Source organism: Electrophorus electricus, chromosome 25 (genome assembly GCF_013358815.1).
Source record: "Electrophorus electricus isolate fEleEle1 chromosome 25, fEleEle1.pri, whole genome shotgun sequence".
Lineage (NCBI taxonomy): Eukaryota > Metazoa > Chordata > Actinopteri > Gymnotiformes > Gymnotidae > Electrophorus > Electrophorus electricus.
In genome coordinates this window covers 9,083,632-9,103,499 of record NC_049559.1, presented here as the reverse complement: position 1 = coordinate 9,103,499, position 19,868 = coordinate 9,083,632, and the positions used below count along the sequence as shown (strand labels likewise).

At 40.4% G+C, this 19,868-nt stretch overlaps 2 protein-coding genes across 8 annotated transcripts in view; one reads left to right on the top strand and one right to left on the bottom strand.

The window, feature by feature from the left end:
• The window catches only part of pou2f1b (POU class 2 homeobox 1b), a 15,501-nt gene extending 10,672 nt beyond the window's left edge, over positions 1–4,829 (top strand). For 5 of the 7 annotated variants that reach the window (XM_035523003.1, XM_035523002.1, XM_035523005.1 and 2 more), the window contains 4 exons: positions 1–32; positions 114–462; positions 738–826; positions 1,015–4,829. The exon at positions 1–32 is cut by the window's left edge and continues 74 nt beyond it. In XM_035523003.1, the coding sequence (XP_035378896.1) occupies positions 1–32; positions 114–462; positions 738–826; positions 1,015–1,313 (769 nt within the window). In that variant the 3' untranslated portion in view covers positions 1,314–4,829. Of the gene's footprint in view, positions 33–113; positions 463–737; positions 839–1,014 lie in introns of all 7 variants that reach the window. The other 2 variants (XM_035523004.1, XM_035523000.1) reach the window with 1 other exon arrangement.
• A 109-nt stretch (positions 4,830–4,938) lies between these two features.
• On the bottom strand, positions 4,939–18,832 carry cd247l (CD247 antigen like). Its single transcript, XM_027005224.2, has 8 exons — positions 18,646–18,832; positions 14,721–14,818; positions 14,572–14,622; positions 14,199–14,279; positions 13,874–13,906; positions 10,249–10,302; positions 10,098–10,127; positions 4,939–9,663 (listed from the first exon to the last, which is right to left on the bottom strand). Exons 1-8 carry the CDS (start codon positions 18,701–18,703, stop codon positions 9,586–9,588), a joined length of 483 nt encoding a protein of 160 aa, XP_026861025.2. The 5' UTR covers positions 18,704–18,832; the 3' UTR covers positions 4,939–9,585.
• Positions 18,833–19,868: the final 1,036 nt, after the last annotated feature.

The following is a 19,868-nucleotide window of genomic DNA, read 5'->3' as shown; positions in this document are numbered from 1 at the left end:
CAGCACGAGTGTCTCCAGCACTGCCCTCACTGGTAAGCCACCGCGGCACTCGGCGGCGCGTCATGTTCAGCGTTGTGGCGACCGCACCCCCACCGCACTGCCCTTTCTTCCAGGCAGGACCGCCGGCTCACCCACCAGCAACGCGGCGTCCGTCATCTCCACGGTGGCAGCAGCCGTCACCGCGGCGTCCTCCTCGCCCTCGCTCAGCCCTCCCCCCGGCGTGCCTCAGACCTCCGCCGCAGAGTCGGCGGCGGCGGCTCAGGAGCCGGTGGCCACCCTGAGCCAGACGCCCTCATCCCTGGCCAGCACGCTGGCCGCGGGCCAGGTGATGGTAGCCGCGCCGGGGCTGTCGGCCGCCCTGCAGAGCGCCGCCCAGCTGCCCACCAGCGCCAGTTTGGCTGCCATGGCAGCGGCGGCCGGCCTCAACCCAGGCCTCATGGCCTCCTCGCAGTTTACTCCAGGGTGAGTGGGGGGGGGGGTCTGTTGGCCTGTGTGCTTGTGTGTGCGTTCAGGTTTCTCTGTGAGTGACTGCTCTTGCCATTACTTCAACTTATAAACCTGTCACGGTGTTGCAGTTAGAAAGAATTTCTATCATTTACACTAGAGAAGAGGAACTTGGTTTTTTAATATTCAAGTATGTACTGTGATTGTCCTCTTACTAAGTGGCCATTGCAGTATGACTGATAATGTCTTTTTTGTGTGTGTGTGTGTGTCTGCGCGCGTGTGTGCTGCTTTAGTGGGGCTTTGCTGAGTCTGGCTCCTGGAGGTCTGGGCAGTGCACTAAGTCCAGCACTGATGAGCAACAGCACCTTGGCCACTATCCAAGGTGTGTGGAGTGGCAAGTACACCTATCTTCTCTATATCTCTGTAAACGTATGAGAAAACGAGGCCCGGTTCTGTATTGAGCCGCAGAGAGCATGTTTTTAATATGTTTTTAACACTTTTGATAGATCATGTGTGTAACATACTTGGTGTAGTTAGTGAAGTCACAGTTTTAATCCTCCTGCTCCATAGCTCTGGCATCTAGCGGGACTCTACCCATCACCTCCCTGGATGGGGGTGGCAACCTGCTGTTCGCCAACACCAGTGCCGGCAGCACGCCCAACCTGGTGACGGCACCGCTCTTCCTGAACCCACAGAACCTGTCGCTGCTTACGAGCAACCCGGTCAGCCTGGTGTCGGCCGGGGCGGCGGCAGCGGGGGCCGCCGGGGCCCTCAACCTGCACGTCGCAGCCGAAAGCCACCGCAGCGACGCCGTAACCACGGCAACCATGCCTGCCTCCACAGTTGCCACCGCCTCCAAGGCCCAGTGAAGGCACCGCCCACTCTTCTCCTTTTCCATCCTCTTTTTTTCTTCTCCTTCTCGTCAAATCATTATTTTAAACCTTTTTGCTGCCACCAAATATGGCCTCACTGAAAAGAGGTTCTCGTACTGTTGTTATTTTGGCGTTCCGTTTTTCGGTCCCTGTTTTGTACTTCCGCCGTACATTTCATTTCAGGTTATGTGCATTTTGGACCTTGTTGCCTGCTTTGGATTCTCGGCAACTACCTTCATGAATGTTGGCAATACTAGAGAGCTTAGCATTAAGGTAGCTGAAGAAGAACTGTCTCTAGACTTTGCGCTTGCTCATGCGGTAATGCTCACCTCACTTCACTGTTTTTTTTTATTTTGCTTCTCCCCCCCCCACTCATCACTCATCACTCTTCTTGCTCCTGAAACACTCCTAACCAAAAATGCATACCTTTTATTGTTTACTTTTAAACTATCAAATCATCACTCCTTACTGATAACATTAATAGCCTTCATTGTTATCATCATCGCCACTTCTGAGGAAGGTTTTTGACACCCCGATTTGAAATGTTTCTCCTGGAGGTGCTGCACTGCAGGCCTCCGGGACGTCCTTCTCAAATCATCGAATCTTTCTATAGGTTTTCTTTAGCTTCCTCTGGTTTCTTGTATCTAATTCAGCATTATCTCCTTCTCACGTATGGTTACAAGGCTTTAACGAAGTACTATGTGGCTGCGATACGGTTTCATTACTTTAAGGAATCGTTTGACTGATCTGTCTGGAAACACTGATTTAACAAAAAAAGAAGCGTACCCTAGTTTGGGTGTGGCGTGTGGACCTACATTTGGGCTCACCTACATAATACTAATAGCTTTAAAGGATTGCATGAGCGGTCCATTACAAATGAGGCTTTCTGAGAGGCCGACGGTAGAGTTCAGGCTACCGTTGTCGGGCAGCGTAGACCTTGGAGCAGTGACGGCTCCTGGCAGCACTCGGCAGCGTGGCCGGCGTCGTCTAGACTGTGGCTTGTATTGGTCCGTCAGCCTCTTAAGGTCTTAATAACATGGGGTGGGCTTTTTGCTCACGGCTAAGTTGGTTTAGGACGTATGGGGCGGTGCCGCCAGACACGTGGTGGTCCACCTTAACGTTGTGAGAGGCGGAAGGCAACCCAGCCTGGAGCAGGATGGCTTGGTTGTCTTCTGTCGGAATTTTTTAAGGGTTTGTTTTTCTACTTGTGCACAGTACCTGTACCAAAAAAGAAAAAGAGAGAGAAAAAAACTGGATTTGAAATCTGCAGTCTGCCGGGTCTTTAGGGGAAAAAAATCTGTCACTGATGCTTTGAGTAAGATGTAAATTTTTTTTTTTTTTTTTTTTTTTTTTTTTTGAGGTCTTTGGCTGGCCTTGCTTTCAAGATATACCAAAAATATTTGTTAGAACCTGTTGCTGTATATTACCAGTGTAGCGTAGAGTTAAGTCTAAAATATTTATGAGCATATGCTCTTGGTAGACCACAGGAAATATTATAATGCAATATTTTGAAGATCATTTCCAAAGACAAAAGTACTTTTTATTTTATTGGAGATCTGTTTCCCCTGCTCTGCTTGGTCTTGTCATTGCAGCTAACCAAATAACCCAAAACGATGGGGAGGGTGGAGTGTGAAGCGGGTGGATGCGGTCAGGGCCACATGCTGCAGCGCAAAGCGCAGCGTATCCCCCTCCAGGTCATAGGTCAGATGTGTTTGCGAGTGAGTAGGAGCAGGGGGTCGCAGGAGTCGCTCTTCCGCGCCCTCTCCCTCATAAAGTTAATATATTCGAAAATGGACGGAAGCAGCACTCATGTGTTTATTGCTTACGGCTCGTTTTCTGTGCTTCCTCCTTTGTAGTTCTCAGATGGCGGACTATGTTTCCATCCTCAGTAGACTGACGTATTCGATGTCGACGCAGGTAGGGACCATTGTTAGAAGCTTTATTCGGGCAGTCCCCTGTTTTCATCCTACCAGTGTAATTCAGCCGTGGTGTAAAGCTTGAACCAAAGTCGTTTTTCTTGCTAGCTGCTGTGCCTGTGGTGGGGACCAGCGTGACGCTGGTTGCACTATCACCACTCTACACTACTGATGAACCTCCTCATCTCTTCCTCACCCTCTGTACCAAAACCCAACTCATGGTGAACGTACTAAATGAATTGTGTTCAGCTTTAAAGGTGTAGCTTCATGCAGAGCTAACGCGTTTTAGCCCTTGACATCAAAGCATTTCCAAAGAGTATCTAATGGCCTTGACTCTGTGTGTGTCGAGTATGTTGGAGAGATTTTCCTCCAGTTCCCTTTCTCCAGTTTGAAGCAGTCTTAGATCTTGCTGTTCTTGAGGGGGCGTAGATCAGACAGAGTGTTTGGAGTTGCTCCTCAGACATCTCACCCTCAGGAGAGTTCACTGGAATCCATTTGTGGTTTTAGCTTTTGGGCTCTTACCACTAGCATCAGTAAGAGCCTGTGGAAAAGAGTAAAAAAAACCAAAACAAACACAAAACCCAGAAGCGGCCAACCATTTGACTGCCCCCTGGGTATTTGGCACAGGAATGGGACACGTGCGTAAACCCATAACGGTACATAGTGTGGTGTACAGGAAAGACTCAACCACTGTTTCCCTTTCAGAATTCCTATAGTACCGGTACAGTGAGGTTGTATTTTATTTATTTGTCAGGTTGCTCATTCATCCTGATTGTGGTCTGCTATCTCTGCAGTCACATGCTTTAGTCTATAGTGTCGCGTTACGGTTCGGTCAGACATTGAAACAGAACTGAGCTCTTCTGAAGCTCACTGGCAGTTTGAATCCTGGGCCTGAGCAGCTGACTTAGCCTGTGGAGACTGGAGCTGGCTTCCCTCCGTTTTTATGGCCCACCGTCGCTTCATCTCTTCTACTCCTTAGTACTGTGCTCAGCCTGTTTTTCTTGCCCCGTCTGTCAGTTTGGTTACATTTAGAAACGTGTTGAGACTTTATTTATTTTTATCCTTTAAACCTTCATTTGAATGACCTCATCAGCACTTAAATAGAAGGTTCACTTTAAGTAAAATGGCACCAACGGACAACTCCAGAATGTAAAAGAGCCGTTAATTGTACGACGGTCCTCTTACAAATTCTCATCAGTGCATCAACACACATAATGAACTAAAGTCAAACTACTACTGCTATTTTTTAAGTACTACTACTTATAGGGTATCTCCAGGTTAACCAGTTATTTTATTATCCTACTTGCCAAAGTTAAAAGAAGCCTTTGTCTTTGCGGCTGGGTCGATGTCTTTTGCTGCTCACTCCGTTGGTTCTGTCCTGAGGCTGCAACATGGCCTCATGGAGCTGAGTTTTCTGTGTAGTTATGTATCTGTCGTTGTAGTACAGTGGTGTGATGACCGGTGATGCCGGGACCATGGGAAGTTACTGAAATATTTATCGGAGGAATGGCTTAAAGAATTAGAGAGAACTTTTTTTTTTTTTTTTTCTAAATTCTTAAATTCTATATATAAATATGTATGTGTGTGTGTGTATATGTATGTGTGTGTGTGTATATGTGTGTATATATATATATATATATATATATATATATATATAATATATATATATATATACATACATACATACATACATACACACACACACACACACACACACACACACACACACACACACACACACACACACACGTAATATACCCATATTTTATATTTGAGCTATTATCAAGATTGAATGTAGTGTTTTGTCATGCCTATTTACAAAAAAAAGGGCAAAAAAATTCTTTTTATGATAGCAATTCTGAAGAACTTTCAAGACCAAAAATTGAGAACATACCCCTTGGATGCAGGATTGGCTGTCATTTGCCCCTCCTGCAGTGAGTGTGCAGGGCTTGCTATGGCGCTCCCAGCTTTTACTGATGCTTGGGAAGTGGATTCGGAAGCACGTGATCTTAATCTGGCTTTTTTACGGATTTGATTTGCCATGCTGTTTTTAACAATCATTTGAACTTCTTTGTTTGTATAGCTTGAGGGAGCATCATCACTGGCTTTCTTAGTTTAACAAAATTAACTTATCATTTATGCCTTATTATTATGTTAGAAGCTTGATGCATTGTAGCAAACTGTAGTGTGAGTGAGTGAGTGTGTGTGTGTGTGTGTGTGTGTTGAGATGAGTGAGATGAGTGAATTTTTGTGTCTGCGTTTGGATGAATGACAGATACACCCTGCATGCTCGTCTAACTTACTCGGTGCATATTGACCGTTGAAATAATGCTGTGAGTACTGGACAACCCCCCCCCCCAAAAAAAAAAGGTTTTGGACGTAGGAACGTTGCTGCCTGTTATTTAGGTGTGACTGAAGCAGGTTGGAAACCTGCCGATAAAGCTTTAGTAATGACTAAACTCCAGATGTTGTGTAGATGAATTGGGGTTCACTTAGTTCTTGATGGTGGTGCATCAACACAGATAATTCGATTAAACTCAATTTCTTAAAATCATTTGATTAAACTGGAAGTAAGACTTCTAACTGTTGATTGGGGGAGGGTGGAGGGAATGACAAAATGAAAAAAAAAACATAGCTGTGTGATGCCATGGTGACCACTTAGCGGTAAGTCATATGCTTTTTAATCTGCGCGATTAGATGGTGTTCCAGGAATGGATGGGACAGATGGAGTTTAGCACTTCTAGTGTAGTACAGTTGTAGTGCAGTGTTACAGGTTGTGCATGTGGTGTAATGGATTCAAGCTTTCTCCTTTTGGCTTGTGGAGTGACTGGATGCCCTGATTTGACCTGGGCAGTGTCATGCTTGTGTTTTTGATGCAGTGGTAGGCCTGCAGTCACTTCTGGGAGGGGTTGATTGGCAGGGATGGCCGTGTACCAGCTGGACGGGGCTAGCTGGCCTGATAAAGGAGCTGTTGTATACCTCATTTCTGACTCGAGACCGAGTAAAAAAACAAACAAACTTTGCTTTAATCTACTTTTGAAAGAAGAAAAACGAAATAAGATGGTAAATAAACCCCGCATCCTTTCAGAGAAGCCTGCAGATGTTCACTTGATGTGTGGGGTGAGGGTTCAGTGGCCTCAGACACCACACACATACACCCACGAGTATTAAAATTACAGAGTATGTCTCTTGTTTTAATGGTCCATCCTCAACTGTAGCAACTGCGTACTCTGGCCACATCTTTATTTTGCACTTGAACTTAATTCTTTGTAGTTATTTGTAGTTTACTTTATGATTTGACAATCGTCTCCTTTTTGTTCCCTTTTGGCTGTAGGGTTTTTGTGTGTGTGTGTGTGTGTGTGTGTGTGTGTGTGTGTGTGTGTGTGTGTGTGTGTGTGTGTGTGTGTGTGTGTGTGTGTGTGTGTGTGTGTGTGTGTGTAAGCAAGCAAGCCACGCATGTGTTTGGTGTCCGTGTGCACACGCAAGAGTGTGTGCGTAAGCTCTTTGTAGTCTTCTGTCTGCTTGGCCCTCACCCTCTCTGTGGTAACCAAAGACTTACAAAGTGATTGTATGGATTAAACTGTCTGTCCTTGCACCCTGCCTTTTTAGCTGTAGATGTGACGTCATTCTCGGGCACTCGCGGAGCTGGCTAAGCTGCGCATTAGTCAAGGTGGGGATGGACAGCCGACAGGCTTCTCCAAAGGACTTGTGAAGTGAACCCCTCGTGGGGCTGGGTGATGTTTGTTAGTACACACTGAAGGGTGGCCTGCACACACTGCAACCTGCTCAGGATGAGCTGTCTGCTCTCTGGACTCAGTGTCTTTGTCTATATGGCTGTAACAAGACAAACCTTGTTTTTACGAGTGTTTCTACCAAAAATACATCTGTCGGACCACTCCAAGGTTATGTTCATGTTCTGATGCATCAAGAATCCAGCGCACTCTGTTTTTGTGTCGTTTGCAAGATTTTGTCGCTCTTTCCAACATCTTGTTTGACCCTTTTGTTTGACTGATCAGCTGTGCAACTATGCATTGTCCTGTTTGCCACTGGGCTGTGTCTAGGTGACACCACTCTGTACCAAATGCGTCTTCGACACTTCGCTCGACAGCTTTATTCTGGGCGTAAGGTCGACAGATGTTACAAGCTCTATCCCAAAGCAAAAATCCAAATATGAAACGTTTGACAGATGCAGATACCAAAGATTACTCTGACTTTTTAATTTTTTCCTCTCTTCCTCTCCGAGCCCTTCAGCATGTATATTAATGAACAGAACCCAGCTCTGACTTTAGTCCTAACCTCAGTAATTCCAAAGCTTAGATGTATATTTTGGTATTTTTCTGAGATACTTATTAAAAAAAAAAAAGCAAAAACAAAAGTTTGTCATTTAAAATTTCTCATTTCTTGGATGTAATGCTCTTTTTCTGTCACAGCATGGAGTTAACTGCAGAATTGTCTTATTCTTAGTAGGTTAAACAAATAGTATTTTTATATGTTTTGCGTGTGTCAATGTATGTGGTATCAGTTTCACTGCCCGAGTTTCCATTGTTTTCTAAAACGGATGAAAAACAGGATTTTTTTTTTTACATTTTATTTTATTTTTTAAAAGTCATGTACATACTGCTTCAGTCATGAACTTTATAAGCAAGTTGTTCTGTAAAATGGTTATTCACATTTCATACAGCTCAAGGAATGTGCCCCACCCCCCCCAAAAAAACCTGTCACATACTGTACATTGTACTCCTGTGTCTCTTCTGAACTCTATTACTCACTGTTGTCATAGTGATGGTAATTTGTTGGATCCTGGGTGACTAATAACCAGGACTACAGTGACACTCCCACTCGGTTACTGTAGGAACACATGCCAATAACTGGACTCTAAAATGGCTACATCATGGTAGCTTATAACTGAACGAGTGTGTAGAATCACGAGTATGTGAATCAGGATACATGGTAGATTTGATGCATTTGTCTGCTGTATTTTTCATTTATATATATATATATATAAAATGAAGATCTTTTACTGTAACTGTACAGTTATTTTTTTTGTTTGTTTTGTTTTTTTTGTTGTAAACATCATTAAACCATTTTCCAAGTGTTTTAATATTGAGTGTTGCTGTCTCATTTCATTTATATTTATATAATAATTCTGTTAGTAGCCTTGACCAAAACTGTGGTGCTAAAACAAATAATTCTGGTAACTGCCCAATCAGGGGAATGGATCATGTGTTTGAGCGTCAGTAGTCACTCTGAAGTTTAGCTGCTAACTACAAATGACCTTTCTACCAACAGTTATGATTGGTCCTTGTTTGAGGCCGTATGTCCTCTTTAAATGTATTGGTTGCTTCCAAAGCAAAGCCAAAGACTTGGCTCTATATGAATAGTATAGCATCAGGTAAACCATGTACATTTGGTCATATATTCAGTTGCAAAATGAACGTCAATATAGTAAAATTAGCTAGGAAGCATATTTACACAAGTAATTACATGTCAACAATAAATTCAGTTAAAAACTTTAAAAAGTTGTTACTCAGATAAGATCTAGCATAACCCTGGGTTTTTAGTGCATGGGAAACCCTCCTTCACTAATGCAGCAACTCTTGGAGTAGCACTCTTGCTCTGAGCTACTTCAGAAGTCACTCCTAGACTGAAAAGTACTTTCAAGAAGCAACTTCGATTTAAACTGTTACTGACTGCATATAACATGGAGAAAAAGCCTTGCATCTCTTAATTGTGCAATTTATAAGTAACTTGATTAAAGCCATCCGCTAGAAGAAAAAGCCAAAACAACAACAAAAAGAAATAAAAATTAAATAAATTTACAAATTCAGCTATTTTGCATCAAATATCCAGTCAGCAAGTGCTTTTATATTTTCGGGCCAAAAATATTTTACAGTGCATGAGAACCATGGTCTCTGAACTATAGCACCATCTGTAGGAAAAAAAACCCAGCTAGGCTGCTTCAAATGGACAATAGGTTTAACTGTAAAATGATATAAAATGGGTTCTTAAATGTCCGTCAACAAATGACTGACCTCATGAGTCTCACGTGCTCAGTCATTTGCTAAGTCATTTGCATAATTGTCTTGATTGGTTTAGGTAATATTCAGTTGTTCTTTTTAGATCAGGTTAAAGTGAAACGTTTGACCAAATATACACTCTCAAAAAGCTAAATATTGTCCTTCTAGTCAATTGCTTAGGCAAGGAAATGCAAATTTACAGATAAGATCTAACTAGCAGCAGCATCTTGCGTCACGTTTTCCTTACGGTGAAATGTGGGGAAATGGTCACACGGTAAAGGCAGCAGGTGTTGGGCTCGTCCCTGCGGAGCTCAGAGCAGGCCTGCATGCAGAGGCTTAGCTACGATCTGGTAAGGGAGGGAGGGGCTCCATCTCGATGGCCTCGGCCGCATCCTTCCTGTTCGCGCTGTGAGACTGGAGGGAGAAGTCCACATGCAGAGCTCTGTTAATGGCACTCTCCAGACAATGAACTGCATGAACGCAGATGGTGTGCCAAAGGTCTTCAGGCTTTTGCTCATTTTATCAGTCACTGCGAATATATTTTGGAATTCTAACACTTTTATTAATTCAACTATAAAGTTTATGCAAATGTATGGATCCCCATGGTCCAGTACTAGTAGTAGTAGTAGTAGTAATAATAATAATACACAATTAGTATGTTTACTTTTTCACATTATTTTCTATTTTGGATTGAAATTCTGCTATTTTGTTTAGGCTTCTATTGAAGTGATAAATGTTATTATAACAAGCAAACAAACAAGTAAACAAATAAATGAATAAATCTTGCACAGATAAACACTTGTATAGCCCTCTTAGAATGTAGAATGGATCTGTTCATTGCTACTGACCTCTCTGGATTTTCTCTTTCCTTTGTGGAGCTGGGGAGACATACACACAACACAATGTAAATGGTGTTCGCCAACTTTAATCCAATCCTTCTCTAATCCATCCATGCTGTATTAACGGCATGAAGAATAATCAGGCTCTTTGAACACATACCTTGTTTTTCTTTTTTAGCTCTTGATAATCGTCATTTGATGGTGTCCTCAATGGCTGTAAATGTAACAAACATTTATTTGTTTCCCCACCTACAGACTCTTGCATTGATATAAACATCCACTGAAAGCACTTTTCATGGATAAATTATGACTTGTAGGCGTCCACAGGCTGCCTGTTTACAGAAAACCTGTGCTGCGAAGTAATGAGCTTCATTGTGATTATCCAGGTGTGAAAGCTTTGTTATATTGGTGTTAAATATGAACCAGTTCAAGGGTTATTGAAGGCAGAGAGTAAAGCCTATTTAGGTCAGAGATGAAACAACACACTCCATGCAAGCATGTTCACTGATTAATCAATGAAATAGCAGACGTGAAGGTGAAGTAACATGCATTAGTAGCCTTGCCGTCATGCTGAATCAAATGCTGAAGCCTCTGCTTCAGACATAATTCCTCTAATATGCAGTGGCAGGATGCACATGAAAACCACAACCCTCATGCATAAAAGTTCTCTGCAAGTAGAATGACAATGTATACAGCAGTGATCAGTAGCTCGAGGCTTCAGCCCCAGTAGTCATAAATCAAACATCAGTATACATACATTCCTCGTATTAATTAGTTAATCAGAAGCAAAATAAATAAATAAATAAATAATGCTAATCAGCATTATCATCATCCTCACTGATATAATAAGTAGCTTTATATTTGTGGTTTAATGTGGTTTCTTGTGTGAACTGTATTTTTCAAATAGTATAACTAATAAATAAATATATTTATAAACTAGATTTATTATAATAACAAAACAAAAAAATCAATATTACTATTTAATTTTTGAAAAAACCCCCCACCATAATTTGTTTGTAAAATGTTTTTTCCTAAAGTCATTTTGCTAGTTATGTTCAGGTGTAATTTTTCCCCCCCCATTATAATTGGATGAGTTTTTAAATATTTTATAATTTTATTTTACTTTCATAATAACACTTTTCCACAGGATGTAAAAAAAGTTCATTTTCTCCAGTCCACCTTTTCCATATCAAAGCGACACTTTCCTGTAATGTATCTTCTGGCCCGAGTGCCAAAGGGCGTGGAGCAGGACGCACAGACTCCCTCGCTGATGTGAAACATTTATTAACACAACATACGAATAACAGTGGCACTCACACGCAACATTACCGACAGACATCAGGTAAACATAGAACTAAACATCGACTACATACCTGTTTTGACATACGGGAGCAGACTAACAATAACCAACACAATACACAATACACACACTAACAGAGGTTTAAATAGACAACGAAACAAGACGTTAAACCCCGTACAGGTGTGTGCAGTCATGAAGGGTGTGGTTACACATGGGGTGAAAGCCCCTGCACAGGTGTCCCGTGACATTTCCGTAACGACGCTTAACTCAGTTATGGCTCTACGCACCAGCTTGTTCAGAACTCCGATCACTGTTTAGAGACTCCAGGCAAAATGAACAGCCTCTGACAAAGGCAAACTGCTGCAAGATTTAGGTACATAGATTTCTCAGTGCTAATTCATCTGTACAATACCAGTTTTACTTCAGTAAGTCATCCAAATTTGTTTCCAAAGATAGCCATAAGCACTATGGTTAGATCACGCTGCACAAGCAGGCCTGGGACCAGAGAGGCTCTTTGTGTAGCAGGTAACCAAAACATGTTTTTAAAATTTTATTTCAGAGAGGCTTAGCTTGTGTGCTGTCAAATCTTGCCCAGGCTCTTGAGTCAAAACTGACTTAAAATCACCTAAAATCAATGCAGTTTAAGTATGCAGTCAGAAGAGGTAAACAGACCCATAAACTCAACTATTAACATTACCATTACAATCTGGGCTAGCCCCAGAACAACAGAGTACCAGTATACATGAATGATCAGGAAGTAAGAAAAACGAGAAAAATAATTTAGAAACATGATGCTCTTAATATATAAACCGTAATGCTGGTTTGTTGTGAGGAGTAACAATGAGAAATGTTTTTGAGATAAAAATGGCTTATTAGCAACATAACTATTCATTCTCTCTCTCTCTCTCTCTCTCTCTCTCTCTCTCTCTCTGTCTGTGTGAGGGGCACCTTTCTACCTTATTGTTCCTCAGTTAAGCCATATTAATTGAGACACTGCAAACATTAAGCCACTGTTCTATATCATTCCACAATTTATTTATTTACTTAATTCCTTTATATATTTATGCTGGCCTACACGACTGTTAGAATAAAGACCTAATGACACAAAGTACATTTTTTTCCAGACAGAAAAACGGAAGGGACTTAAAATAGATGCGAGATGTTAAAATAATGCGATCAAGCTTGATGCATTCTATGTGAGATCTAGCCATGCATTTTATAATCGACTAAATATAAGAAACAGAAGTAAAAAGCAATAAAAATATAAGTAGACAGCTTTTTCATATCATGAAAATTAGCCAGCTAATATCTTGCAGTTCTTCCCCGGCCATGACCAGTCTAGGATACACGTAGATAGGCAAAACACGACTATAAGCGCAAACTAAAATGCTGTGGTTTTCTGCATTCTGTATTTTAACATTGTGTTTTGTTTTTTATAGCTCATCTGCCTCAAGTAGTAACTTGAGATGGTGGGAAAGTGAAGCCAGACATCATAGCCTAAACGTATTTTGTTAAATTGATATCTATTCAAGGGACATTTCACTGTGTGTAGGCAAATAAGTCAAAACTCACTTGCCAGATAAACTGTGTAAATCTACAACTTGAAGCTGTAATCAGCACGTTTTATGCCACTTAGAACCTTTCTTAGAACCTTTAGGTGGTGCTACTGTTCTTTAGGTCTACCGAAAACCAAAATATTCTGCTTCATAATCTGCTTCACAAAACCTTTAAAAAAAAAAAAAAAAAAGCAAATAAGACGACGCAGATGGCAAAAAGCTAATAGTTTATTTTAACATTTTAGAAAGGCACACACGTGTGTATTATTATGAATGCTACTATTATTGTTGTTTCTTATTATTATATATTCGATACTTTTCAAGAAAGCTGTAAATGAAGTGTCATGACACTGCATTCTTACTGCATTCTAGTGCTTATATTAATCTAGTGCTTATATTAATTATTAATATATTAATAATTAAGAGTCATGGGTAATGCATGGGTTAATCCCCACAGGCATGGTAAATAGCACTGGTTAAAACCCTGCAGCTAAGGCCAGAAATAGAAAAATGGTAGACAAACCCAGTAGATCACATTACATTACAATGTTACAATTTTTATTATATATCTGGAGAAGATTCAAGGCAACTGCAGTGTACTGTAGTAAGAGATGTACAGAGTTTCAAAATTGTAGTGAAGTACACAAGGTTTATAGAGAAACAGGACATTTTGGACCGAGATCATTCCTCAGCTGTGCAAGCAAAGTGTTTTTCTGTGTTTCTCTAGAAACATTGTGTACTCCACTGCAATTCTTTCTCTATTTTATGTTTGGAGTGGGGGGGGGGGGGGTATTGTTGCCCATACACACACTCTCCAATATTAAAACCTTCTGTCATGAAACTAACAACCACTGGCATCAAATTTCACTTTGTAAAACACTGAATTTTACAAGTTAAGCTTTTCAGAGTAAACAATTAGGTCTCCTTACCTCATAATGGCCTTCACTCTGCTTTGCTTGATTCTACAATTAAAATAATGCAAATACATGAACAACACGGTAATCTGTGGAAATACTAAAGGGATATTATCACCTTAGAAATGAGAAATATTTGCCCATGCTTGTAACATCAAGTTGATGTCAACTGTCATGAGAACAGGACGTCAGTAGCTTATAGTGTTGTTATTCGTTATGAATGGATTATATAAGAAAAGATAAAACAGTTACTTAATGAGTACCTGCTATGTGGAACATGGTACATTCACTAGAGAAGCATAAGGCATCATGTCCTGCATGTCCTGCATATTCTGCTCACCTGTCTGCCAGGGGCTCTAGCTTGGCTGCTTGGCTGGTCCAGGGTTTGATAGTCATCACTTATCTGATTTGTGTTCAGACCCTAATAGATACAGATAATATGGTGGAGGATACGCACATACACACACACATACACACACGCACGCACGCACGCACGCACGCACGCGCACGCACGCACACACACACACACGCACGCACGCACGCACGCACACACACACACACACCCCATACACAAGTAAATATAAAAATGCTGAAAATACACTGAAAGCATATAGTCAGGTCCTTAATCAGCAGTGCATTTATCTCTTAAAAGCAAAGACACATGACCGCAGTTAAACTATTGGAGGAAGAAAACCATCCAAGCAGTAACTCACTGTATAGACAGGCTCGTTTATCACAGGGGTTTCTGGCGGTAGTCTTGACAACTAGAATGTCAGAGAGCAAAATATTTAGACAGTAGACCACCACTGGTGTGCTTTTGATCTACCTTGCGCATTGGCAAATGTCTGAACAGTAGTCCCACCTTTATTCTGAAGTATAGTGCAGTGAATACAATGCAGTAGAGAAGCAGGACTGCATCTAGGACGTAGCAGGTGATGGGGTCACTCCAACTCATGGCCTCTGCAGAGAAGTTAGAGGGTAGTTGTAGTGTAGCCGATCACTACAGCTCTCCTATAGATCAATTCAGCACTGAGCCAAAGTAACTATTAATAGTATGCAAAAGGAACATTCTCTCTTATTTCCTCTGGTAAGGACATACATGGTTCCAAAACTATATCCAGTATGTTACAGTTTCAATTCTAAAAAACATCTTTCTTTGATTTTTTTCAGAGTTAATAACAGATGTAGGAATAAAAAATGAATGAATAATGAAAATATAAATCAAATAAAAGAGAAGAATAAAATGTTTGTCTTTATGCTCGAATAATGTAACAGAAACAAATAATTTAAAAAAACAACAATTACAAATGTCTAGGACATCCATACTGAACTCTAAAGTTAAAGACTTCAGTGATTGTTATTACCAAAATTCAGTGTATAAATTTAGCATGTATACCACACTGCAAAGAATGCAGGTGAAGTTTTAAAATTTGCTCTGAAGTGGTCCCATTGGGAGCCAGATCCAAGCCCGACCATGTGCCATCTATGGCTCTGGGTCTACATTCACTCATTTCCCTGCAAAAGCAAAGCATCAGGCTGTTTAATGAATACTGGGTCAGGTTGCCATGTACACTTATTCAGAAAGTTGTTGGACACGCAAGCCAAAACATCTCCCTATTATTCTAAAAAATAACACCATCATGCCGAGACTTCAGAAGGCTTTAACAAGGTGTTGTACATTGGTACAGTTCACACAGTATAACCAAAGGGTCTGCTGACAAAGTAAATAAAATGCATGAAAGACATTCTGTCTTATTAGTAGATGCATGTCTTCCTGTTAGAGATCTGGCTGGGGCATCTATACTCTGTGGTCTAAGTGTGAATGTATTTCAGAATCTAGTTCAGTGGTTTCTCTGTTTGAGGTGTGGGCTAGAGCAAGGGGCCAGAGCCTCTCATTAAGGCTAGATGCATTTTATGGTCACTGTAGATGGAGCCGCAGGTAGATGGTTTACACATACAAGCGACCCTTTTTGTACACTACTTAGAATAAAAATGACACTGGATGATAGTTTTAGGATATCTCTGCCGTCATGGTTGAAGGAGGACGATGTGCAATGGTGATGCCCAATAACTTTAATTAATTTAAAATTATTAAAATGTGTCCACTTTCCCCATATTAGGTCAATTTAGACAATCTTTGAGGTCATAGAAAAGTGACAGAAAAACTTCAAAAAGGCTTCTGACAAGGGCAGAAAAGATGCAGATATTCTTAGTCTTTCATGCCACACTCTCATGGTTACAGAAACTGCTCTCAGCTCATTTGGAATGAAGTAGTCCATGAACAGTACATTCGATAGCTTTCAGAGGTCCAACATGGCGGTAAACATTTGCCTTATGGAATTATATAAAACCCATTTAAAATATGAAATGAACCAGACTTGCATTTTTAATGAAGTAAAACCTTCATATAATGGTTGTAATGGGAAAATTGAACTATGCTACACATAAAGACTATAAATGAAGACAAAATTGTGGAAGTTCTTAAGAAGGGTGATCTAAGACACAAAGAACCTGAACAAACAGAAAGGTTTATAGCAAAGTGTTTTAAGTGCACACTCAGTTGGAACAGTTGTGCACTGATAACTGCTCTGACACATTATACTACTAATCCAGTTTATGCAATAATTGTTATATAATGAGATCCACATGACACTCTAAAGTGTTATGCTTTAAACAACAAAATAATAATAATAATAATAAAGACAGATATATAGAAAATAGAATATAGTGTCACACCGCCGACCTCCGCTAACGATATACCGGACTACAACTCCCAACTCCCATGCGTCGCTTCATAATATCTTCATCAATAGACTATTGGATCCACCTGTTGATTTCTTAGCCCTATTTATACCATGCCTCTGTCACTCACTCTTCGCGAAGTATGCCGTTCTTTCAGCGTGTGCATACCGAGCGTTTACTACACTTTACCGGTTTCCTCGATGCCGACCTGTTTGTTTTGTTCCGCTTTATTGCCTTTGCCCGCTGCCTGCGGTTTTGCCTCCGGTTTTGCCTCCCTGTCTCTCCAGTTTTTATCTGCACTGTCTTCGTATTGGTACTACGGATGTCGTTTGGATTTGTCGTCTTGTATTCTCTCGTTCTGACTCTCTTTCTGTTACTTACTACGTCCACGGGTTACCCCGCTAAGAATAAAGAAGCTTCAAAGTTGTTCTGCCATGTTACGTGGAAAAGCCTACACATTTAGCAAAATTCTTATTTGGAAGAATGCAATGATCTATTTATCAGATGCAGACCCCACATCCTTGTTGCCTACATTTTGGAATTTGGTACTTCACTGTGCCATTGGTCTCAGGAGATCACCCACAAAGCTTTTGTTTCATAAAAGCCATTTTACATCAAAGGAGTTTTTTCAGTGGCAAAAAAAGTGTAGTGACGTGAGTAAACGAATTAAGTTACAGTTTTATTAGAGCTAGAACCTAATATGGTCATCTGATTATCTGGTGTCATCTAGTCATATTGTGAAGTCAACTTGTGTCTTGAACATGGAAAAACGGAAATGAAAAAATGTATAGAATATGAAGGCCTATATTTTTCACAATATGAATAGTTTTTCACTGTATGGTGTATACACAAATATGTTTAAACCAATGGTAAATTATAAATCATAATATTAAATAGTTATATTTTTTCAGTAATGAATTGCTAATTACCCTTTTAAATGTACTTGCTCATCATTGTGAGAAAATGTATCACAGACAGCAGGGCACGGAACAAACCACACCAAAGTGTTCTATTCTTTTGACTTCAGGGAATTTCATATTTTAAATGAATTAAATGATAAAATGATCTAAATTGATAAAATCAGTAAATAAAAATTTGAAAATTTACAGGTAGGCTACACTGCCATCATGTTAAAAATCAGATTTGATGTTATTAGACCTCTGAAGCACTTACCGTCAACTACCTATAGACTTTTCGTACTTTTTATTTCAGTTTTACTTCACCTATTTAAGGTTAACATTCTCCATTAACATGTAAGGAAATACCAATGAAAATAACAATACCAAAATTCACCCTGAAAGCTAAAAATAGCATCTGACAGATCAACATTTGAAATCTAGGTTACAGTATACTGCAGTTGAAAAGGCTCAGTGCATGTATGGCAAAAGTCAGACGTTACATTCATAGAAGGTCTTTGAAGATTTTGGTGTTACACAACTTGTTTAAGGTTAACATTCTCCATTACCATGTAAGGAAATAATGCCCCCCCCCCCCATCAAAAAAAAAAAAAGAAGCTAAATATAGCATCTAACAGAATCTGAAATATGTGCTGTTTATATACTAAAAAAGCTCAGGGTAACATTTTTACATACTCTGTATTTTTCACATTAATGAGTGTTATACACTCATCTCTAAAACCCTCTGACTTGCTGGCTTGGCAGCAGGTGCTCTTCTCCTTCATTCAGAAATGGAAACTCACAATAAGTCTTTGTATCACAAAATGTGTACCAGATTAAATCCTGCAAAATTATCCCAGTGGAAAAAAACAACAATTTTGTACACTGCATTTTGTACACTGATGTGATAGTCTGTGGGTGAATAACACTACAAAGAAGACTTTTGCAGACTTAGGGATCCACAAACATCGTACTCCCAAGCAACATTACTGCATGCATTTTTATGAAGAACACCTCATGAACACCTATGGTCTGAAACATTGCTTGGCAGTATGATGTGAATTTGCTATGTTTGCTAATTTTATCCGGCACCCACATGCTGACATGCATGTAGATGGTGTTTAACTCCAACAACAAAATTTCTCTTACCTGCAGAGGAGACCGATAGGGCCAGGAACAGCAGGGCATCTGTCCTGAACACTGCCATCACATTCCCTGGCTCTCCAGAAATAAGGAGTCTTGACTTCCTGGTACCTGGTCTCACTGAGGGGACGTAATCAGCACTGCCTTGCACTTCTGTCTGCTTCTCGAAGCCCCTTTGCTAACAGGAAATGGCCCCAGCATTCAGATGTGTTGGGTGGTGAGTGACACAATTCTGAAACACCTATAAACTCCCATTTCATCATCATCTGTCCTCTCATCTCACTACCTTTTCTCACCAGCATTTCCTGTTTATATACCAGTCATACACACCATGTCTCTGCTTGTTGCACGTGTGTCATTTCCCAATTTCAGAACTTTGGGAAGAGATTTGTATTGTGTATTGTGTTTGTATTATGCAATATTCTTTTTTAGGATATGTTTTTATTTGTGTCGCATGAAGTGGTTTAGCATATTTCAGATACTCATTTCTTCCAGCCCAGGGTCCATCACTCTTGTATGGAGGGTAGGATGACTTTAGTAAGCTACAATAAAATCTGTATATTGTATTCTAGCCTACAGAATGGGCGAATGCTTATTTATTTTCCAGTATTCAGTCCTACTCAGTCCAAAGGTGTAAGTTAATTTAACTGATTAATTAATTCAGTTCTGCTTGGTACCTTAATGCATTTGGTTGTACGACAATTGTGTTACTGCATGTTATATAAAACTCACAGAAGAGACCATTTAAGGTGCAAGGCATCAAGGAACATGCACCTTATCTTTCATCAGATCAGTTTTCTCCTTGAGATGTACTGATGGCTCCTTATTCTGATCAACTTTCACCAGTCCGCCATCATTCTCTACACACGCCGTACTGTGCAGTATTCATATGTAAGTGTTTCTCGTAAGCTCACCTCCCTCGCTTGTAATGATTAATAAACATTGGATCAAAAGGTGAGAGAGAGATAGAGAGATATAGATAGATCAACAATTCAACAACTCTCCAAAGAATAGCAAGCGATTCGGAAACTTGGAAAAAAAAGGGTTCCATTAAATTATAGTTGGGTAACTGTGGTGTGCTGTAGTAAGAGATGTAGAGAGATTAAAAATTGCAGTGAAGTACACAAGGTTTCCAGCCAAACAAGACGTTTCAGACAGAGGTCCTTCATCAGCTGTGCAAGCAAAATGCTTCTCTTATAAGCTGCTTGATTGTTTTTCTTATAAAGGTC

Excerpts from the sequence above, each read along its gene's own strand:
- cd247l (XM_027005224.2), bottom strand. The coding sequence starts at position 18,703 with ATGGCAGTGTTCAGGACAGATGCCCTGCTGTTCCTGGCCCTATCGGTC. Across the intron at positions 14,819-18,645 it reads CCTATCGGTCTCCTCTGCAG|AGGCCATGAGTTGGAGTGAC; the intron begins GTAAGAGAAATT and ends ACTTCTCTGCAG. Across the intron at positions 14,280-14,571 it reads TAAACGAGCCTGTCTATACA|GGTCTGAACACAAATCAGAT; the intron begins GTGAGTTACTGC and ends TGTATCTATTAG.